At 47.7% G+C, this 15,771-nt stretch overlaps 5 protein-coding genes across 5 annotated transcripts; 2 read left to right on the top strand and 3 right to left on the bottom strand.

Moving 5' to 3' along the window:
* Positions 1–335: 335 nt before the first annotated feature.
* Positions 336–1,676, bottom strand: N7510_003935 (metal-dependent hydrolase family protein; the record flags this gene model as incomplete). The annotated part of the gene is made up of 1 exon (XM_056975861.1): positions 336–1,676. The coding sequence occupies one exon, from the start codon at positions 1,674–1,676 to the stop codon at positions 336–338; it is 1,341 nt and encodes a 446-aa protein (XP_056835817.1).
* A 403-nt stretch (positions 1,677–2,079) lies between these two features.
* On the top strand, positions 2,080–3,736 carry N7510_003934 (uncharacterized protein; the record flags this gene model as incomplete). The annotated part of the gene is made up of 4 exons (XM_056975860.1): positions 2,080–2,217; positions 2,283–2,488; positions 2,542–3,304; positions 3,359–3,736. The coding sequence occupies 4 exons, from the start codon at positions 2,080–2,082 to the stop codon at positions 3,734–3,736; spliced, it is 1,485 nt and encodes a 494-aa protein (XP_056835816.1).
* A 1,476-nt stretch (positions 3,737–5,212) lies between these two features.
* On the top strand, positions 5,213–5,793 carry N7510_003933 (hydrophobin family protein; the record flags this gene model as incomplete). The annotated part of the gene is made up of 3 exons (XM_056975859.1): positions 5,213–5,552; positions 5,602–5,687; positions 5,737–5,793. Coding segments are annotated over 3 exons (483 nt in total), but the record flags the coding sequence as incomplete, so codon positions are not given.
* A 3,097-nt stretch (positions 5,794–8,890) lies between these two features.
* Positions 8,891–9,465, bottom strand: N7510_003932 (hydrophobin family protein; the record flags this gene model as incomplete). The annotated part of the gene is made up of 3 exons (XM_056975858.1): positions 8,891–8,947; positions 8,997–9,085; positions 9,138–9,465. The coding sequence occupies 3 exons, from the start codon at positions 9,463–9,465 to the stop codon at positions 8,891–8,893; spliced, it is 474 nt and encodes a 157-aa protein (XP_056835814.1).
* A 1,674-nt stretch (positions 9,466–11,139) lies between these two features.
* Positions 11,140–14,176, bottom strand: N7510_003931 (MCM DNA helicase complex subunit MCM6; the record flags this gene model as incomplete). The annotated part of the gene is made up of 4 exons (XM_056975857.1): positions 11,140–11,256; positions 11,312–12,304; positions 12,362–12,497; positions 12,552–14,176. The coding sequence occupies 4 exons, from the start codon at positions 14,174–14,176 to the stop codon at positions 11,140–11,142; spliced, it is 2,871 nt and encodes a 956-aa protein (XP_056835813.1).
* Positions 14,177–15,771: the final 1,595 nt, after the last annotated feature.

Raw genomic sequence — 15,771 nt, 5'->3', positions numbered from 1 at the left:
CAGTTGACTCCGGCATAATCATTGACAGGAGTCAAGTTGACCAACTATTGTGCTTGACGGCGAAAGAACCCTCTTATCATTTGTCGACATATTCAAAATTAATGCTTCAATCTTCGTCTTTTTGTCTCACAATAGCCCCTATAGTGGAGTTGACCTTTCTCAAATGCAGCACGTCTTGATTCTTCTTTGAGAAGCTTAATTCTCCAAATTGCTCAACACAGTGAATCCAACAACCAAAGGACCAAATATAATTATCAGAAAACTGTCATATCTGACTTCTTAAAATGGTGAGGCTATTTCGCTGCTTCAATAAATCATCCAATGTGCTCGAACACTTATACTCTCACAGGAATATCTGCATCCTCGGGAAGCGCATTCCACCGACTTTTATAAACGCGGCCATCTTTCATCACCCCAAGAACATGTTCTTCAGGCCGGTCAAAAACAGTCACATCCTCCAGGGGGTTTCCATTTAGTATCACCACATCAGCAATAAACCCTTCTTTAAGCTGGCCAATGGAATCCTCCCAGCCCATCATCTTGGCTGGATTCACAGTCGCACTTCGCAGGACCTCTAGCGGAGAGAGAACCTGAGCACGTAGTGCAAACTCATGCGTCTGAGCCGAGCCCAGTGGGCCTAGCAGGTCGGAGCCATAGCACATGGTAACTCCAGCCTCAGAAGCAGTTTTTAAAGCCTCCAGTCCAGATTGGAGTACCTGTGAGTTCTTGGTTTGCGACTCCGGGGGCAAATAGCCCTTCCAGCGATCTGAGGCCATCTGGGCATACGCGATAAGCGTTGGGGTTAGGTAGACACCCTTCTCCGCCATGAGGTGCGCAGTAGGTGGATCGACAAAGTTGCCATGTTCGATCCCTCGGACACCATTATCAATGCAGTGTCGGATGGCCTTAACGGTGTATGCGTGGGCAGTCACAAACGTCCCAGCATTGCTTGCACACTCGACCATGGCCTGGATCTCGGCGGCAGTGAATTGGAGGTGTTCTAGCTTGTCGGTTGGAGACGCTACGCCCCCGGATCCCATAATCTTGATAAAATCTGCACCACACCGGATTTCTTCGCGTACAGCAGCCATACACTCGGGTACACCATTGCACAAACGACCCAAGTGATTGTTACTATGCAGGCCGCCGCAACACTCGGTTGGTTCGTGCGAACCCCGGAGATCCCCATGCCCACCAAATTGAGAAAGAGCGTGTCCGGAAATAAAAATACGAGGACCTGGAAAGACACCATCCTCAATAGCTTCTTTCAAGGCGAGTTGAGCACCGCCGCAATCACGAACACTGGTAAACCCACGGTGAAGCATCTGGGCAGCGGAATAAGGCTGTCGTAGGAGATGTACATCATTAGGATTGCCAAAGGCCTTGGAAAGATCACCAAATCCTGGAACGGCGCATAGGTGAACATGGGCATCAAAAAGACCGGGGCAGAGATACCGGCCCCGACAGTCGACAATCTTGAGATCTGTCGGCAGGGGCTCAGGGATTGACTGGGAGATGGAATGGACTTTTCCCTGTCGTGTCGTGAGGGATGCGTTTTCCAAGATAGTGCCTGTCTGCACTTCAACGATGTTGGCGTTGGTGAACAGATAACCCTGCGGACCTGGGCGAAGCCAGGGCTTAATGTCGGAGCCGGGAACCTGGCTGCGTTGAGTCATTGTCAGAATTATTATGACACCAATGATTTCGAAGATATTGCAGAAGAGATAATTTGAGTCCCCATGCGATTTAAAACAAGCTAATCGTCAGCTACTGTCGCGCGCCCTGTAATGGCGGCAATCTGCTCAGCCACATTACCGATACGCTCGCCCTATCCGATGGCCTCACGTCGGCTGCATGTACACATTCCCCACCTGCCTGATCAACGAAGCCTATCTTTGCCCAATAAAGATATTTCCATGACCTGTGCGCGGGGATATCTCGGGGAGCCGATTATAACAACAGTCTCACCCCTGTGATACCGCTTTGCTATTTCCTTCTCCTAGCGCTCTCCCTGAAATCTCAATCTAGCCTCTGGTCAAAAAAAAATTCCCTGATCATTGTTGTCCATATCTCAATCCGATGGAGGAAACAAAGGCCCCCCTGCCAAATGACGATGGCCAACATGCGGCCGGTGAGATCCTCGACTTCAGCGACGGATACACCCCAGCAGAAGAGAAGGCAGTCTTGCGGAAGATTGATATGGTTATCCTGCCATTTGTGAGTTTCCCAAAATAAGGCCATTTGGGAAACTGCGTGCTTTTGCTGATCGCATACACCACAAGATGTGCTTTGTCTTCTTTCTGCAGTATCTTGACAAGCAAAGCCTCAGTTACGCCGCAGTATTCGGTCTAATGGAGGACCTTGACATGACGAGCTCGCAATATTCCTGGTGCACCTCAATCTTCTATGTCGGCCAACTAATTTCTGAATATCCCTTTATTTACCTCATGAGCCGGCTTCCCCTGACAAAATTTGTCGGGTCCACGGTGTATGGTTGTCTCTTCTTTATAGATTCATTTCTCGCTAACAAGGGCGGGCTAGCATTGTTTGGGGAATCATATGCATGTGCCTTGCTGCACCGAAGAATTATGCCGGCTTTGCCGCTGTGCGATTCTTACTCGGCTTTAGTGAGGGTGCTGTCTCTCCTTCTTTCGTCACTATCACATCCATCTGGTACCGTAAGAAAGAACATACTGTTCGCACCGCTCTTTGGATTAGCATGAATGGTCTTGCACAGGTAATTGGCTGCTTGGTCATGTACGGAATTGGCAAAAACACATCGCTTTCAATTCAGCCTTGGCGAGTGTTATTCATCATTTGTGGTGCGCTGACTGTTGTCGCTGGAGTTGGGTTTTTTATTCTGGTTCCCAGTGGGCCCAAGGATGCCTGGTTCCTGAACGCGCGCGAGAAAGAAGTATTATCTCTCCGCATGGCCGAAGACCGTGACGGTGGCGACAAAACTTCATTTTCGGTATCTCAACTGAAGGAAACACTGTTAGATCCAAAAGCGTGGTCCGTCTTTTGGTTCGGTGTGTTGGTGACCATGCAGTCTCCTGTGCTGACCTTTGCAACACTTGTCATCGAGTCAATTGGCTATGGTAAGCTTGACACAATGTTGTACACTGCCCCGTCAGGTGCTGTTCAGATTACACTTTTATGGATCGGTACTGCGCTGGTCTTTTTCTTTCCCCGACAGCGGACGCTTGTCGTACTAGCACTCATCGTGCCGCCCTTCATTGGCTGTGTATTCCTCATGAAGCTCACTGTAACCGCCGAATGGGGTCTGATTGTCGCCGCTTGGCTGGTAAGCTGTTATCTTTGGCTCGAAGAAATGCATCTGTTGACTTTCACCGTACAGTCCTCTTGCATTACAGCTTCCATGTCGGTGCTTCTCTCACTCGCTGCGTCAAATGTTAAGGGTAATACCAAACGTGCTATTGTCAATACCATGTTCTTCATCGGCTACTGCGCTGGCTGTATAGGGTCACCCCAGCTATGGACCCACAACCCTCGGTATACCGAAGGTGTGATCACTGGCATTGTAACTTGGTGTCTGCTTTTTGTGACAGTGCTTATCTATCGCTTTCTATGCATGCATGATAATAAAAAGCGAGACGTCGATGCCAACGCAGTTGCTGATGACACCACGAGGCGGGAAGTTGCACTTGATGAGAACGGATTGCCGAAGGCTGATCTGACAGACAAGGAAGATCGCCAGTTCCGATATTCATGGTAGGCGCGAAGGTACTCTTAATTTTGATAAGTAACGCAGTAATTGCAGTATCTGCTGAAGGCTATTATGTACAGTTGAATATTCTACGGAATGATTATATGTGCATTTCCAAAGAGACCCAAATGCATCAAAAGTGCTAGATAAGCCATTTCAATGTGTAGTCTAGGCCTAACTTGAAGTTATATCCTGTCTATCTGTTCGAAGTAGTCAATTATGACTATTTTAGGTCACCAGACATAATCTAGTTTTAATTATCAGCACTGATACGGAGATTTGTATTCATTGTTGTTGGTTGACACGCGCTAGGGAGATGTCACTCGCCCGAGGAATGACAGGAAGTGTCAGAAATATGCCTATCCAAAAATCAAACTTCACATGCCGAACCTGCGTTACTTTTATTCGCATTATCTAGTATAGCGACCAAATAATTATAGCACGCTTAATCGCTGGGGCTGCCTCAGCGAGCCTGTCCAAACCTAATTTTTGGATGCATTGAACACTCCTACTAGGGGTGAAAGGCAATCCTAAGCAATTATTGGTGTCTCCTTCCTCATCGAGATAAAAATTACTCGCCTATTTCTAAGCCACATGCGTGGATAGTTACCTCCTAGGCTCAAAATGCAGATCTGAACGTGGATTCACGACTTTCCTGAAAAAATTTTTGCTCACATGTAGGATATTTCGGAACTAGTGGTTACAAATAGGAAAAGTATGGTCAAAAGAGCATGGGGCATTTGGCATGGATTCCATTCCAATTTTTAGTGGCTGTAAAGGTCAAAGCGGGTGGGTGTAGAACGTTGATGTCTCGACTAAGGGAGATATGCAACTTGAGAAAAATCCGATGAAGTGCTAGCTAATTGATCAGAAAAGTCCTTATATCAGAGCATAGCAATAGAGCAAGGGGTGATAGCATACGCGGGTATGTGGAAGTATGTACGCTTATCTGAATTTGTCGTTGAACAAACTTACAATCGACCCTTTGAGAAAGAATTGCTCCTTTGCAAGATTCCTCGATTGGAAAATGAGGCATCAGCGTTTTGATTGACTATGTGGTCCATAAAAGAAGTATTAGCGTCTAGGTATATGCCATCTCTGGAACGTGGCGAGATGTTGTTGGACCCCCGCCGTCTCGATTAGGACCAGCTCATCATAAGATCGCTATATATTGGATAAAAGATGTTAATAACACACAAACAAGTGGAAGAATTTTCATGTGCTAAGGGATGGCATGTATCCAAGTCAGAATACTGCCTTTACGAACCAAGTAGAATGTTGAATTGATATCTGGAATGTAAACGGAAAATCCTTGGCATTACTCGGAGTGGCGGAAATAATTTCCCAAATGATTGAGACGAGAGGACCGGGAGTGAAAGAAATGACCAGGAAAAAAAATACTTAAGATTGTGTCTTCTGGCCCGAATTATTGTTTCATACCATACTGAAAACATTTTCTTTCTTTGATCTTACTTTTTCTCAAGAACATCAGCCGTCACTATGCGTCTCAACACTCTTTCCGTTCTTAGTTTCATCTCTGCTGTTGCCGCCATGCCTTCGGCTTTCGGCAACTCCAATGGGTGGGCCAACAAGGGCAACACCGACGTCGACTGGTCAGTGCCTGACGGTATGACCGTCCACGAAGCGCAGGCCAAGTGCGGTAACCAGGCCCAGCTCTCTTGCTGCAACAAGGCTAGGTATGCTGGAGACACTACCGACGCCGAGAAGGGTATCCTCGCAGGTGCCTTGAGCAACCTGATCAGCGGTGGCTCTGGTGCGGACGGCCTTGGCCTTTTCGATCAGTGCTCGCGTCTGGACCTTCAGAGTATGTCTCTCAACTTCAATGGAAACTTCATGGAGCTAATATTTTTTAGTTGGCCTCCTCATTCCGGTCCAGGACCTGGTCAAGAAGAAGTGCCAGCAGAACATTGCCTGTTGCCAGGGCTCTGGTGCCGACGCGGTAGGTACATCATTGCTATCAGAAAGTGCAATGGCTAATGGTTTTTTAGGATCACGATCTGGTTGGCGCTGGTCTACCTTGTGTGGCTCTTGGTGCCCTGATTTAAGGATTTCCCTAATAATGGCTGCGCTATGTATGACTAAGAGTATATTCCGATGACTTTAGTTGAGTTTCAATTCGAGATAAGGCATTGCGAAATTTGATTTATTCTGGTCATTGAGGGGGTGGTAAAATGTCCTTTTAGCGATATGTCGAAAGGATAATGAAAGTTTGTCAGCCATCCTTCAGGTTTAAACATTCTAATTAATTCTGGATAGAGTTAAAGTAATCGTGGGGCCACAAGCATCAGAAAAGATAGTTCGACTTAATCATCTTGATAATTCTAAAAATAATGAAATGGCTTTGGCTTCTTGGGATATATTCCAAAGCCAGGGGAAACCAATCAACCCGAGCAATCATGGAGGTGGAGTGTAGCTCAAATGACTTACTATGAAGTGTTTATTTGATGTGTGCTTATTTAAACCATCCCGGTCATTTGAGCTGGCAGGAGATGTTGACATTGAGCCGCGGGCCCGGTAAAACCGAGTATTAATTCCTATTACGAGTTAAAGACATTTCCATTTGTGACCCCTCAAGACACAATGTATAATTCACTCGTAAGTTGCGGCGATGCTGATAAATATTAAGTCAGCAAGAGGCGTTCTCTACGTAGTAACATTGATGCGCACTCAAGTCCTGTCTATCTCCGTAGATGCTGCATTTTAAACCCTTCTTCGGCGGTGCATTACGTCTTTCCATGTCGATCATATCGTGGTCGCCCGAGATATGAGGCTTGGGTGACTTTTTCGCAGGCGTAGTCAGGCTGGATCACAGACTACCTGTCTTGGCCGGAGCCCACCTCTAACTCCCAAGTCTGATCTAGCTCCTAATCTCACGTCTTAGTCTTATCTTTGATGACCACGTTTGCGTGTACAGTCCGAGGTTAAATGGGTTTTCGCCACTCAGGTACTTTAGATCAAAAAGGTAGCCATTAATTCAGCGTATGCGATAGATGAACTCCATACCAACAGACAAAAATGCCTCCCAAAAAGAATCCAAATCTGCTCATCGATGCAGCTAAAACATAATGTGAACTGAAGCATTGATTGAAGGAATGAAACAATGTCGGCGCCAGAGCCAGATTCGATCATATTGAAGAGATATCACTGCCGCTAGCACTGAAAACGGTATCATCACTGGAATAGGTAGTTGTATTAAATGCACCTATCAAGCCCACGGTTTGGTGAGCAAGAAAACTGAGCCTAGTCAGCGCACTTGAGCTAGGCATTATTGATAGCCATAGAACAGGACGTTTTCCAGGAGCTCTTTCCATGTGACTAGTTCTGATGGCTCAGACCAAGTGCGGTGGCCAGGCTCAGCCGCTTTGCCCACCAAACTTGACTTGCGGCTGGATCGGAACATTCAACGAAGCTGATTATGTAAATTCCATGACCGAAATCTGTATTGGCATCTAGTACTCGAAATTTAACACGCTAGTTATATCAAAACGTAGTGGGAGATGAGTAGTAAGACCAATATATATCTGCTTCTGGCGAGACATGGAGCTATGGGCCGTTCTAGCGAAAAGCAAAACAAGTATCTGACAAGCATCTTGGATCCAACGTAATGCAACATCAGTGGAATCATAATAAAAATAATTCAAGGAGCAACTATTTTACATATAAAATTGCCGGTATTCATTTAGTATACCATCTATCTACTTCCATTGTAGATTATATACGATAACTACACACTTGTCAGTGAGAGATCTTGCACTGGGCGTATTCCAGGGCTAAAGGGTATGAAAATCATTTGCCTTGACTCACTCCAAACTCGAATATCGGTCTGCTCACTCTTCACGAATCTTTTACCAAGCTGTCAATCGTGGTATTGCTTGAACAATTACCGAGCTGCGTACAACTAAGAAAAATGTAGTATGAACCACAGTGTTCCCTATGAATTGAAATCGAAAAAAATCGACATGTGAGCCTCTCTTCTCCAATATCTCGTATGTGTGGCACGAGACATGTTGTAGCTACCCCATACATATGTCGTAGCTATTGCTCTAAGGCGAAATAGGCATGCATTATTTCAGCGTTCAACCAACCGACCTAGCGATTGATTAAGCTATACACTGTAGTTTTTCGAGAGCCTGCCCGGCTTCACTTTGTGATTCCTCTCTAATTCCTCTCTAATTCCTCTTTTCATTCTGCTGGACCAGAACTTTGGTTGAAATTGATTTTCTATGGTCCCATTGGCGCTTTGGTTAGCATGCCTAGAACAAGAACTGAGTCGCCCCATGCTCTCCTTCCCTCTGGTTATAAGTAGTATGTTACACGTAACATTTATGAGACTGGTAGCGCTATAGATACGAGCCTTTCCTCTGCAGTCGCTTATGTAGGTTATTCAATTGGCCAGAAAAAAAAAATTTCTTTGATGAGCTGTCCCTGTAATAATAACCTTGATCGAGTCTTATGAGTGAAGCATTCCGAAGCTCCTGGCCTAGCTCTGGGGTGAGTACAATATGCCGATCATTATGGTAACCATGCTTCCTTTTTTTTTTTGTCAAAAGCCCCTTGGATGTCGCATTCTTAGTAGGGAGAATCGGTCAAAGAGGAACAACAAAACTCAAGAAGGTAGTTCGGCGTTCGAAATGCAAGGGTCCAGATAAATACTAATTGCGGTATTTTGCATATACTTAATTTTGCTTCGCGTCCCAGCTGTAGCGACAAGGCTGATTGGTTACCAGTATGAGACGCGGAATTACATAGACCCCTTGTTAAAGGGTTATATCGGCCAACACTCTAACAAGATATTTGAACTGGAACCCAAAATGCCAGATCCCAGAACAAATACGCTATTTGCGAAATACGGAAATCGTAACCAAGCATTACCCATACATGTTCAAGTTTGAACATGGGATACTACATATCGTAAAGTGAAACTATCAAAGATATTCTCTAAATCTAGACACCCAATTTGAACTCAAGTATGTATTCGATGAGCTTGGACACATATTAAAATATAAAGCAAACAAGTCTTCGAAGTAATATTTGTGATCAAATCACTAACGAGAGATGAGAATGGTAGAAACAAAGGAAAGATGGATGGAGCGATCGCCGACCCTTCGTCCCCCACAGCTTGAGGCCTTGTGACTCTGCTACTTAGAGCAGAGCACCAAGAGCGATGCAAGGCAGGCCAAGGCCAATCAAATCGTGGCTCTAAAAAAATATTAGCCATTGCACTTTTGGACAACAATGATGTACCTACCGCGCTGGAAGGAGAGTTCTGGCAGCAGGCAATGTTCTGCTGGCACTTCTTCTTGACCAGGTCCTGAATGGGAATACCGATGATCGGAACTACAGGACATTAGCTCCATGAATTTTTGCTTGTCAAAGTTGAGAGACATACCCTGAGCATCCAAGTTCGAGCACTGATCGAAAAGGCCAAGTCCATCCGAACCAGAGCCACCGCTGATCAGGTTGCTCAAGGCACCTGCGAGGATACCCTTCTCGGCGTCGGTAGTGTCTCCGGCGTACGTAGCCTTGTTGCAGCAAGACAGCTGGGCCTGGTCACCGCACTTGGCCTGCGCCTGGTGGACGGTCATATCCTCAGGCACCTGCCAGTGGACGTCGGTGTTGCCCTTGTTGGCAATACCATTGGCGTTGCCAAACATGGGACCAGACGGAGGCAGTGCCACCGCACTGGCAACGAGAGCCATCAGGGTAATGAGCTGCATTTTGAGAGATGAAGGTAGAGAGAGTAATGGATTTGGAGAGGACAAGAGTGGTTGGCTTCAATGTCTGCGTTGGAACAGGAGCTTAAATAGTCTTTCGTAGCATTCCATCAACGCCTTTGAGGTCAGTTTGTCTTGCTCCGTGGTAACTAGTCCCATTCCAAGTTGTTGCAGCCGTCCATTCTTGAGAGTGCATATCTCAGCCGCTCCTCTCAAACCAACTAGCGTTACTGGTACACATTGACATTCTTCGGAACATTTCTTTCCCTCATGTCCCACGTCTGATCTGTTAGTAACGGAGCTTTGGACCAATTTCCTGCTCTGCTTCTAATATTCTCCTGTGCTCTTTTGACCAGGTTCTTGTCCTGTAAAAGGATATCGCATTTGTTAGATCAAACCCTTGAAAGTATACATTCTTGCAAGGGACTTCACTTGCACTACTTCTCCTGTACCACACTAGACATGGTAGATCACATACGTAGTGGATTATTTCCTTTTCGTCTTCGACACGCGGATCGCATTCTCAGCATTCCCAAACCCTTACCAGCATGCCAACAATCAGAACAAGTCCCTTGATTCGATCTCCCCTTTCCTTCTCCCTTTCTACTACTAAATAAGCTATTTGGTCCGTAAAGGGAGTATAGTCACTTGGTTACATTCCGCCCTTGGCACATGGAGATTCGGCCCCTCGATTGATCTGTTATACATGACCGCCAAGTATAGAGATATGTAGGCCGATGACGATGTGGCTTCGGCATAATGACTGTGCCGGTCGGAGAAAGGAAGGAAATAACATTTAATATACTTCATCGTGTTTAAACGATGTATGTTTCTGTTTCTTTTTCTTCTTTGTCCTTTTTGCGGGTGTTATGAGGACATAACTTTCTTCATGAAGGAATAGTGTAACTAACCACTGTCATGATCCCATTCTGCTTAGCAGGGTGGTCCGTTAATTTCAGATCATCCGAAGACCCCTGTAAAGTCCCGCATATAGAAAGGGGACGTACAAGAATACATACCAGCCAAAAGACCCATTTATATTCAGTTGCTGCGGCCGAAAATCCGCCGATCACTGGAGCCAATGCCGGGCCCAGGAAGATTCCTGTAGAGAAAACGGACTGTAACCTTCCCTGATGCTGCAAGGGAACTGGATCAGAGACCCTTTTACCTCCTGCATTCATTGGTGTGGCACCAAAGCAGCCAGATAGGAATCGAAAGATCATCATAGCAGTCAGATTTGGGGTTAGGGTACAGTCAATTATGAATCCAACGAACGTCACATTGCAGGAATTTTTGGTAAATGATGCTGTGAATGTACACCTCTGTCAACAGCGCTATGAGCATTGGGCCAAAGCCAAAGCCCCATAGTTGAGCAAGGACGGGTGGGAGGTAAAATCAGGATGTAAGAATAGTGAAAGTATTGATGTGTTGAAAAGGCAGTGACTGACTAGATAGCTAATTTTGGGAGGGTGAATACTTTCGACTACACCACAAGTTACAGACGTAAATCTTGATCTCAAGTGTTAAATGGCAAAGTATACATTTCGTAACCTATCAGAAAAGAACAGATATCATCACTCATAACCCCATGCTCCCTTCCTTGAAAAACAAATGCAACCTTTAAACCAACCCGGAGGACAAGATAGGAACCCAGAAAAAAGAATACATGGTTTCACATCACATCTCTTCGTAGACACAGTCTGGGTGCATGACGTAGAGGATCTTGTCCTGGGCCGCACTCGACTCTTCGGAATCCATGAGACCCGAGCCAGTGATACGCAAAAGTAATTTGTCCTGCAGCGGTCGTCAGTCAGTATATCCCAAGTGAAAAAAGGTTAAAGCAACTCACCTTCACCATGCGCTTCAGGACCTTCGCGGTCAGACTGCGCTCGGAGTCGTAATCTTCTTTGGTGTTCAGTTGATTCTCAATCTGCTCCAAGTACCAGAGTATAAGGTCTTCTTGCTCGACACCCTCGCCCGAGTTCTGCTCATCTTCATGAACACGCCGCAAGATCAGGTTCATGATCGCATTGTACTTGTCCCAGGTGATCTTTGTCTTCTGGCGTACTTGCTGAGCCTGCTGCTGTTCTGCATCATCGCGCATGGGGCTGTCGCCGTCACGGTCCCGGTCATGGTCGGCCATCTCCTGATCTTCATCCCCATTAGCTGCACGAGCAGGTGCTTCATCCTCATCCACTTCGACGTCGTCCTTCTCAACTGTTACAATACTCTGGCGGAGGAGATCGTAGGCCTCAATCACAAACTTGGGAATGATTTCCTCGACACAGTTGGCCTTGGCAACAGCTTCAGACAAGCGAATCAGAGACTCGAGCTGACGGACGGTGATGCGGTATGACGAGCGACCCATGCCTCCCTGCGCGTCATTGGCACGGAGCTCCTTGTATTTTTCGACTAAAAGGGCCTTGGCCTCGTCCGTGAAAACAGGGCGGAACGTCCGCGCAAACCGGATATAACGCTGCAGCTGCTCGGTGCTGAGCTCAGGCTCGACGGCGTCATCGCGATTCATGTGCACATTAACAATGTGGTTGGCCAGGTTGCGGTCCACCGCCTCTTTGGGCTCGTCACGAATGACGAAGAACACATCGAAACGACTCATGATCGGAGCGCTGAAGTTCAAGTTTTGACGCAGGGTTTGTTTAGGGTTGTAACGGCCGCCGATGGGGTTAGCGGCGGCAAGAATAGATGCGCGGGCATTCAGAGTGGTGTGAATGCCAGCTTTGGCAATGGAGATAGTCTGTTGCTCCATTGCTTCGTGGATGGCGACCTGATCGGCGATGTCCATCTTGTCAAACTCATCAATTGCGCAAATGCCACCACCGTTCTAAAAGAGCATATCAGAAATTGGTCTTTTGCAGATGTGGAGAGAAAGAAAACATACTGCAAGCATCAGTGCACCTGCCTCGATGGTGAACTCTCCAGTCTCGGGATCCTTGACGACCGAGGCAGTCAAACCCGCAGCCGACGAAGCCTTACCACTGGTGTATACTGCGCGGGGGTGCAAAGAGCAGATGTATCTGAAAATAGAGCATTAGAATCCAACCATTCGAGAATTATAAGGCTTGACTTACTTCAAAAACTGGCTCTTACTGGTGGACGGATCACCAACAATACAGACGTTGATATCACCACGCAGTTGCATGCTCTCCCGCTCCGTCCTTTTGCTGACACCACCGAGCAACTGAAGGAGCAATCCCTTCTTGATTTGCTTATGACCAAAAATCATGGGCGCGATTGAATCTACCAATCTGGAATAAATGCGGTCGGTATGGACGAGCTGTTTCAAGTCTTGAACTTCAGCGGGTGTAAGATTTTGAAGGAACGCTTCCTGCGCATCCTCCCCCGGGATATCCGATTCTTGGGTTTGATTCAGAGAAGCCAGAATGTTGTCCGACTGGCCGCTCAGCTGCTGCTCGGGCTTCTGTCCGGGAGTTGTGTGGTCTGGGGTCACCATGCAGGCAAGGAAGGCCAGTCGGTAGGTAAGGTCTCGAACACCCAGGGCCTTCAGACCGGACACTCCACCACCACCAACCTCGGTGCTGCGGAAAGCGCCATTGTCGCGAACCGCTTCTGGGCGCACCCCGGGCAGGCCTAGTTGACTCACGTCCGGGACCACGATCAGGGTACCCGTGAAAATGCACCGTTCACCGGCCTTGGCGCGGTCGACCATCTCACCACGGAGGATGATGTCCATGGTGCGCGGCATGCTACCGGTGGGGATTTCGTGGGATGATTCCTGCAGCTTGACTTTCTGCCAATCCACAAATGTACTCTTCCCGATATCCAGACGCCACCCAACGCGGTTACCGCAGGTTTTGTTCGGGCACTCGCTTGGTTCTGTGTACTTGAAGGTCTGCTCAACATTCTGGACCACGGACCTGCAGCCCTCACAGATGAAAGTCCCCAGATACAGTTCTGGTCGGATTTCTGAAGTCCGGGTGACTGTTCCCGATACCGATAACAGCTTTCCGATCTGCGCCGTTCGAAGCTGCCGCAGTCTGGAGACTAGGGGCAGGTTGTAGAATGCCAGGGAAAACAGCCGATCGGTCTGCTGGTGACGCGTCTTCTGGCGGATGCGCTGATCCAACTCCGATTTATCAGACACATTCGCAAACGCGGTGGTATCGGAAGTGCTCGCCGCGGACGAAGCGCTGCCGTTGAGGCGGTGGGAGAGGAAATATTCCGGTTCATATTTGGCAATCAGGTTGTGCAGAGCTTTGGTCAAGAAGGGCTGGAAGCGGTAGTACTGGCTGGCAATGGCATCGGCCAGAATCGGATTTGGGAGGGATGTCAGGTGGGTGAAGTCCACGTAAAGGGTCGACAGTTCGAATTTCTTCATCCCCTTGATCTGTGACACGTAATACTGAGGGCTCAGTCGCTGGGAGGAGGTTGGGGGCGCAGAGGAGGATGGTTCTTCGATAAAGGTTTCGAGCAACTCCTCGAATGCTTGCTGCACTTTCTCACCAGCCTCATCGATCACGGGTGGGGGGCCGGCAGCGTAGGGGTTTCGAAGACGATTGACAGTCGAGCTGCTGGTGCCGACCACTTGATCATCGGGGAAGGCATTCATATCACTCATGGGGCCATTGCTCTCGGAGCGTCGCGAACTGGGCAGATGGTCGGACTGAATATTATTCTGGCGGCCCGTTGCCGAGCCCAGCTCCGATTGGAGCACTGCATCGAAAAGGGAAGACATGGTGAGCAACCAGGAATCGGTCGCTGGTCCAGGAGGGAGTAAACAGGGATGAGGCGGTTGGTGGAAGGGAAGAGTGGATGGGCAGTGAAAAAAGGGAAACACGCGTCGCGTGTGCCAGCGGCCAGACCGCGTTCGGGACGCGTTAAGTGGTGGGGCACGAGCTAACCACATTAAGCATTACATCTGGATGGAATTGGATTCGGTATCTCAACCCATTCAGAATAGCTCGAATAAAGGAGACCCTAGGAGAGGGTAGAGGATGGATCGAGAAGCTATTCGTGGACATAGATCTGTCATTATGGAGAGACGGCAACCACGCTCCTCTCCGGCGTCCTCGACCCGCTTCACTCCTTCCCTGACGGATGTGAAGCAGACGGTGAGGTGGATGACTGCCTGGCAGGCGATAGTACGTCTGGTTTAGAAGACAATCTACATGATGGAGAGGGAAACATTCCGATATGGAGACACTCGCACGGTATTGCATGTTACCGATATATCTAGGCGGGGTAGACTTCATGATTCAACCCGTTTTAAACAACCAAATCAATCATACCTAATCCTAGTCAGGTCAGCTAGTGAGTTCAGGTTCATAATTATTGACCGAGGGATCGCCACTATCCCTGAAAGATTCCTGAATGGGTCCTCGGGCCAAAGTTAAAAATCTTGCAGTTCGTGGAGCTGCTCTGGCCCCATCAGCCGGTTTTGCTCCTCGTCCATTGCTTATGATCAAACTTATCAAGACGCGCGTCGACAGGTTGGATGATCCACTGGCTTACTGCCGAGTGGTTCTGGACATCTGCGTACATATCAGTCACGGATGTCGATGTGTGCAGGTGTTGACAAATAATATATATCCCTCTCGGTCGTCGTGGGGTGCATAGGTCGACTTTTGCAAGTGTGCGGTAGTACCCTGTAGATCCACCGATACTCTCTGGAACTCTCCGGCAAGGGACTTCTGTTGATCCTCGGATGCAGTCTCAGGGTGGATAACAGCTTCGACAGGCTCCACTAGCAAGTCGTAGTGACTCTCACGAGAACCGTGGGGAGTGGAATCAGGCCCAATTAAATCTAGACAAAGCGATTGAGGCTTGTGATTCTACAATAGTAATCATGTTTAAATTACCCCACTCAGAGTCTAGACATTCCTATTGAATGTTTGTTGATGTCTCTGTATCAGAATTCAACTATACACCTGATAACTCCCAATACTCGGCGAGCCTTTTTGATGTCATCATAGCGGTGGTTTAGTTGGGGATTACGTAACCCTGACTGCCGCATCTCCAAATTGGAGAATGACAAAGCGGCGGACTGCTCGGATCAGCACGACTGAGGCCTTCATTTCAGCATGCTAGCCGCCCGCATATCCATATCCCACTTCGGTACTTAGTTACTTAGTTAGTCCATTCCAGGTGATCAGTAACGAGTCCCTGCATACAGTCGATTCCACAACTGCCCGCTTCAAGATTCTTATGCATGTGTCTCTGGCGCCGGCCCACTGAGGTAGGTCCCCGAATGAGCCTTCGCTCGATCAGATCACATACCCCAACTTCAAACTCGATCCTCCTAGACGGCTCACTAAACCTTCTGCCTACGCA

Source organism: Penicillium lagena (genome assembly GCF_028827675.1).
Source record: "Penicillium lagena strain IBT 129212 chromosome Unknown utg000002l_segment0_segment0, whole genome shotgun sequence".
Taxonomy (NCBI): domain Eukaryota; kingdom Fungi; phylum Ascomycota; class Eurotiomycetes; order Eurotiales; family Aspergillaceae; genus Penicillium; species Penicillium lagena.
This window is presented reverse-complemented; position numbering and strand designations above follow the sequence as displayed.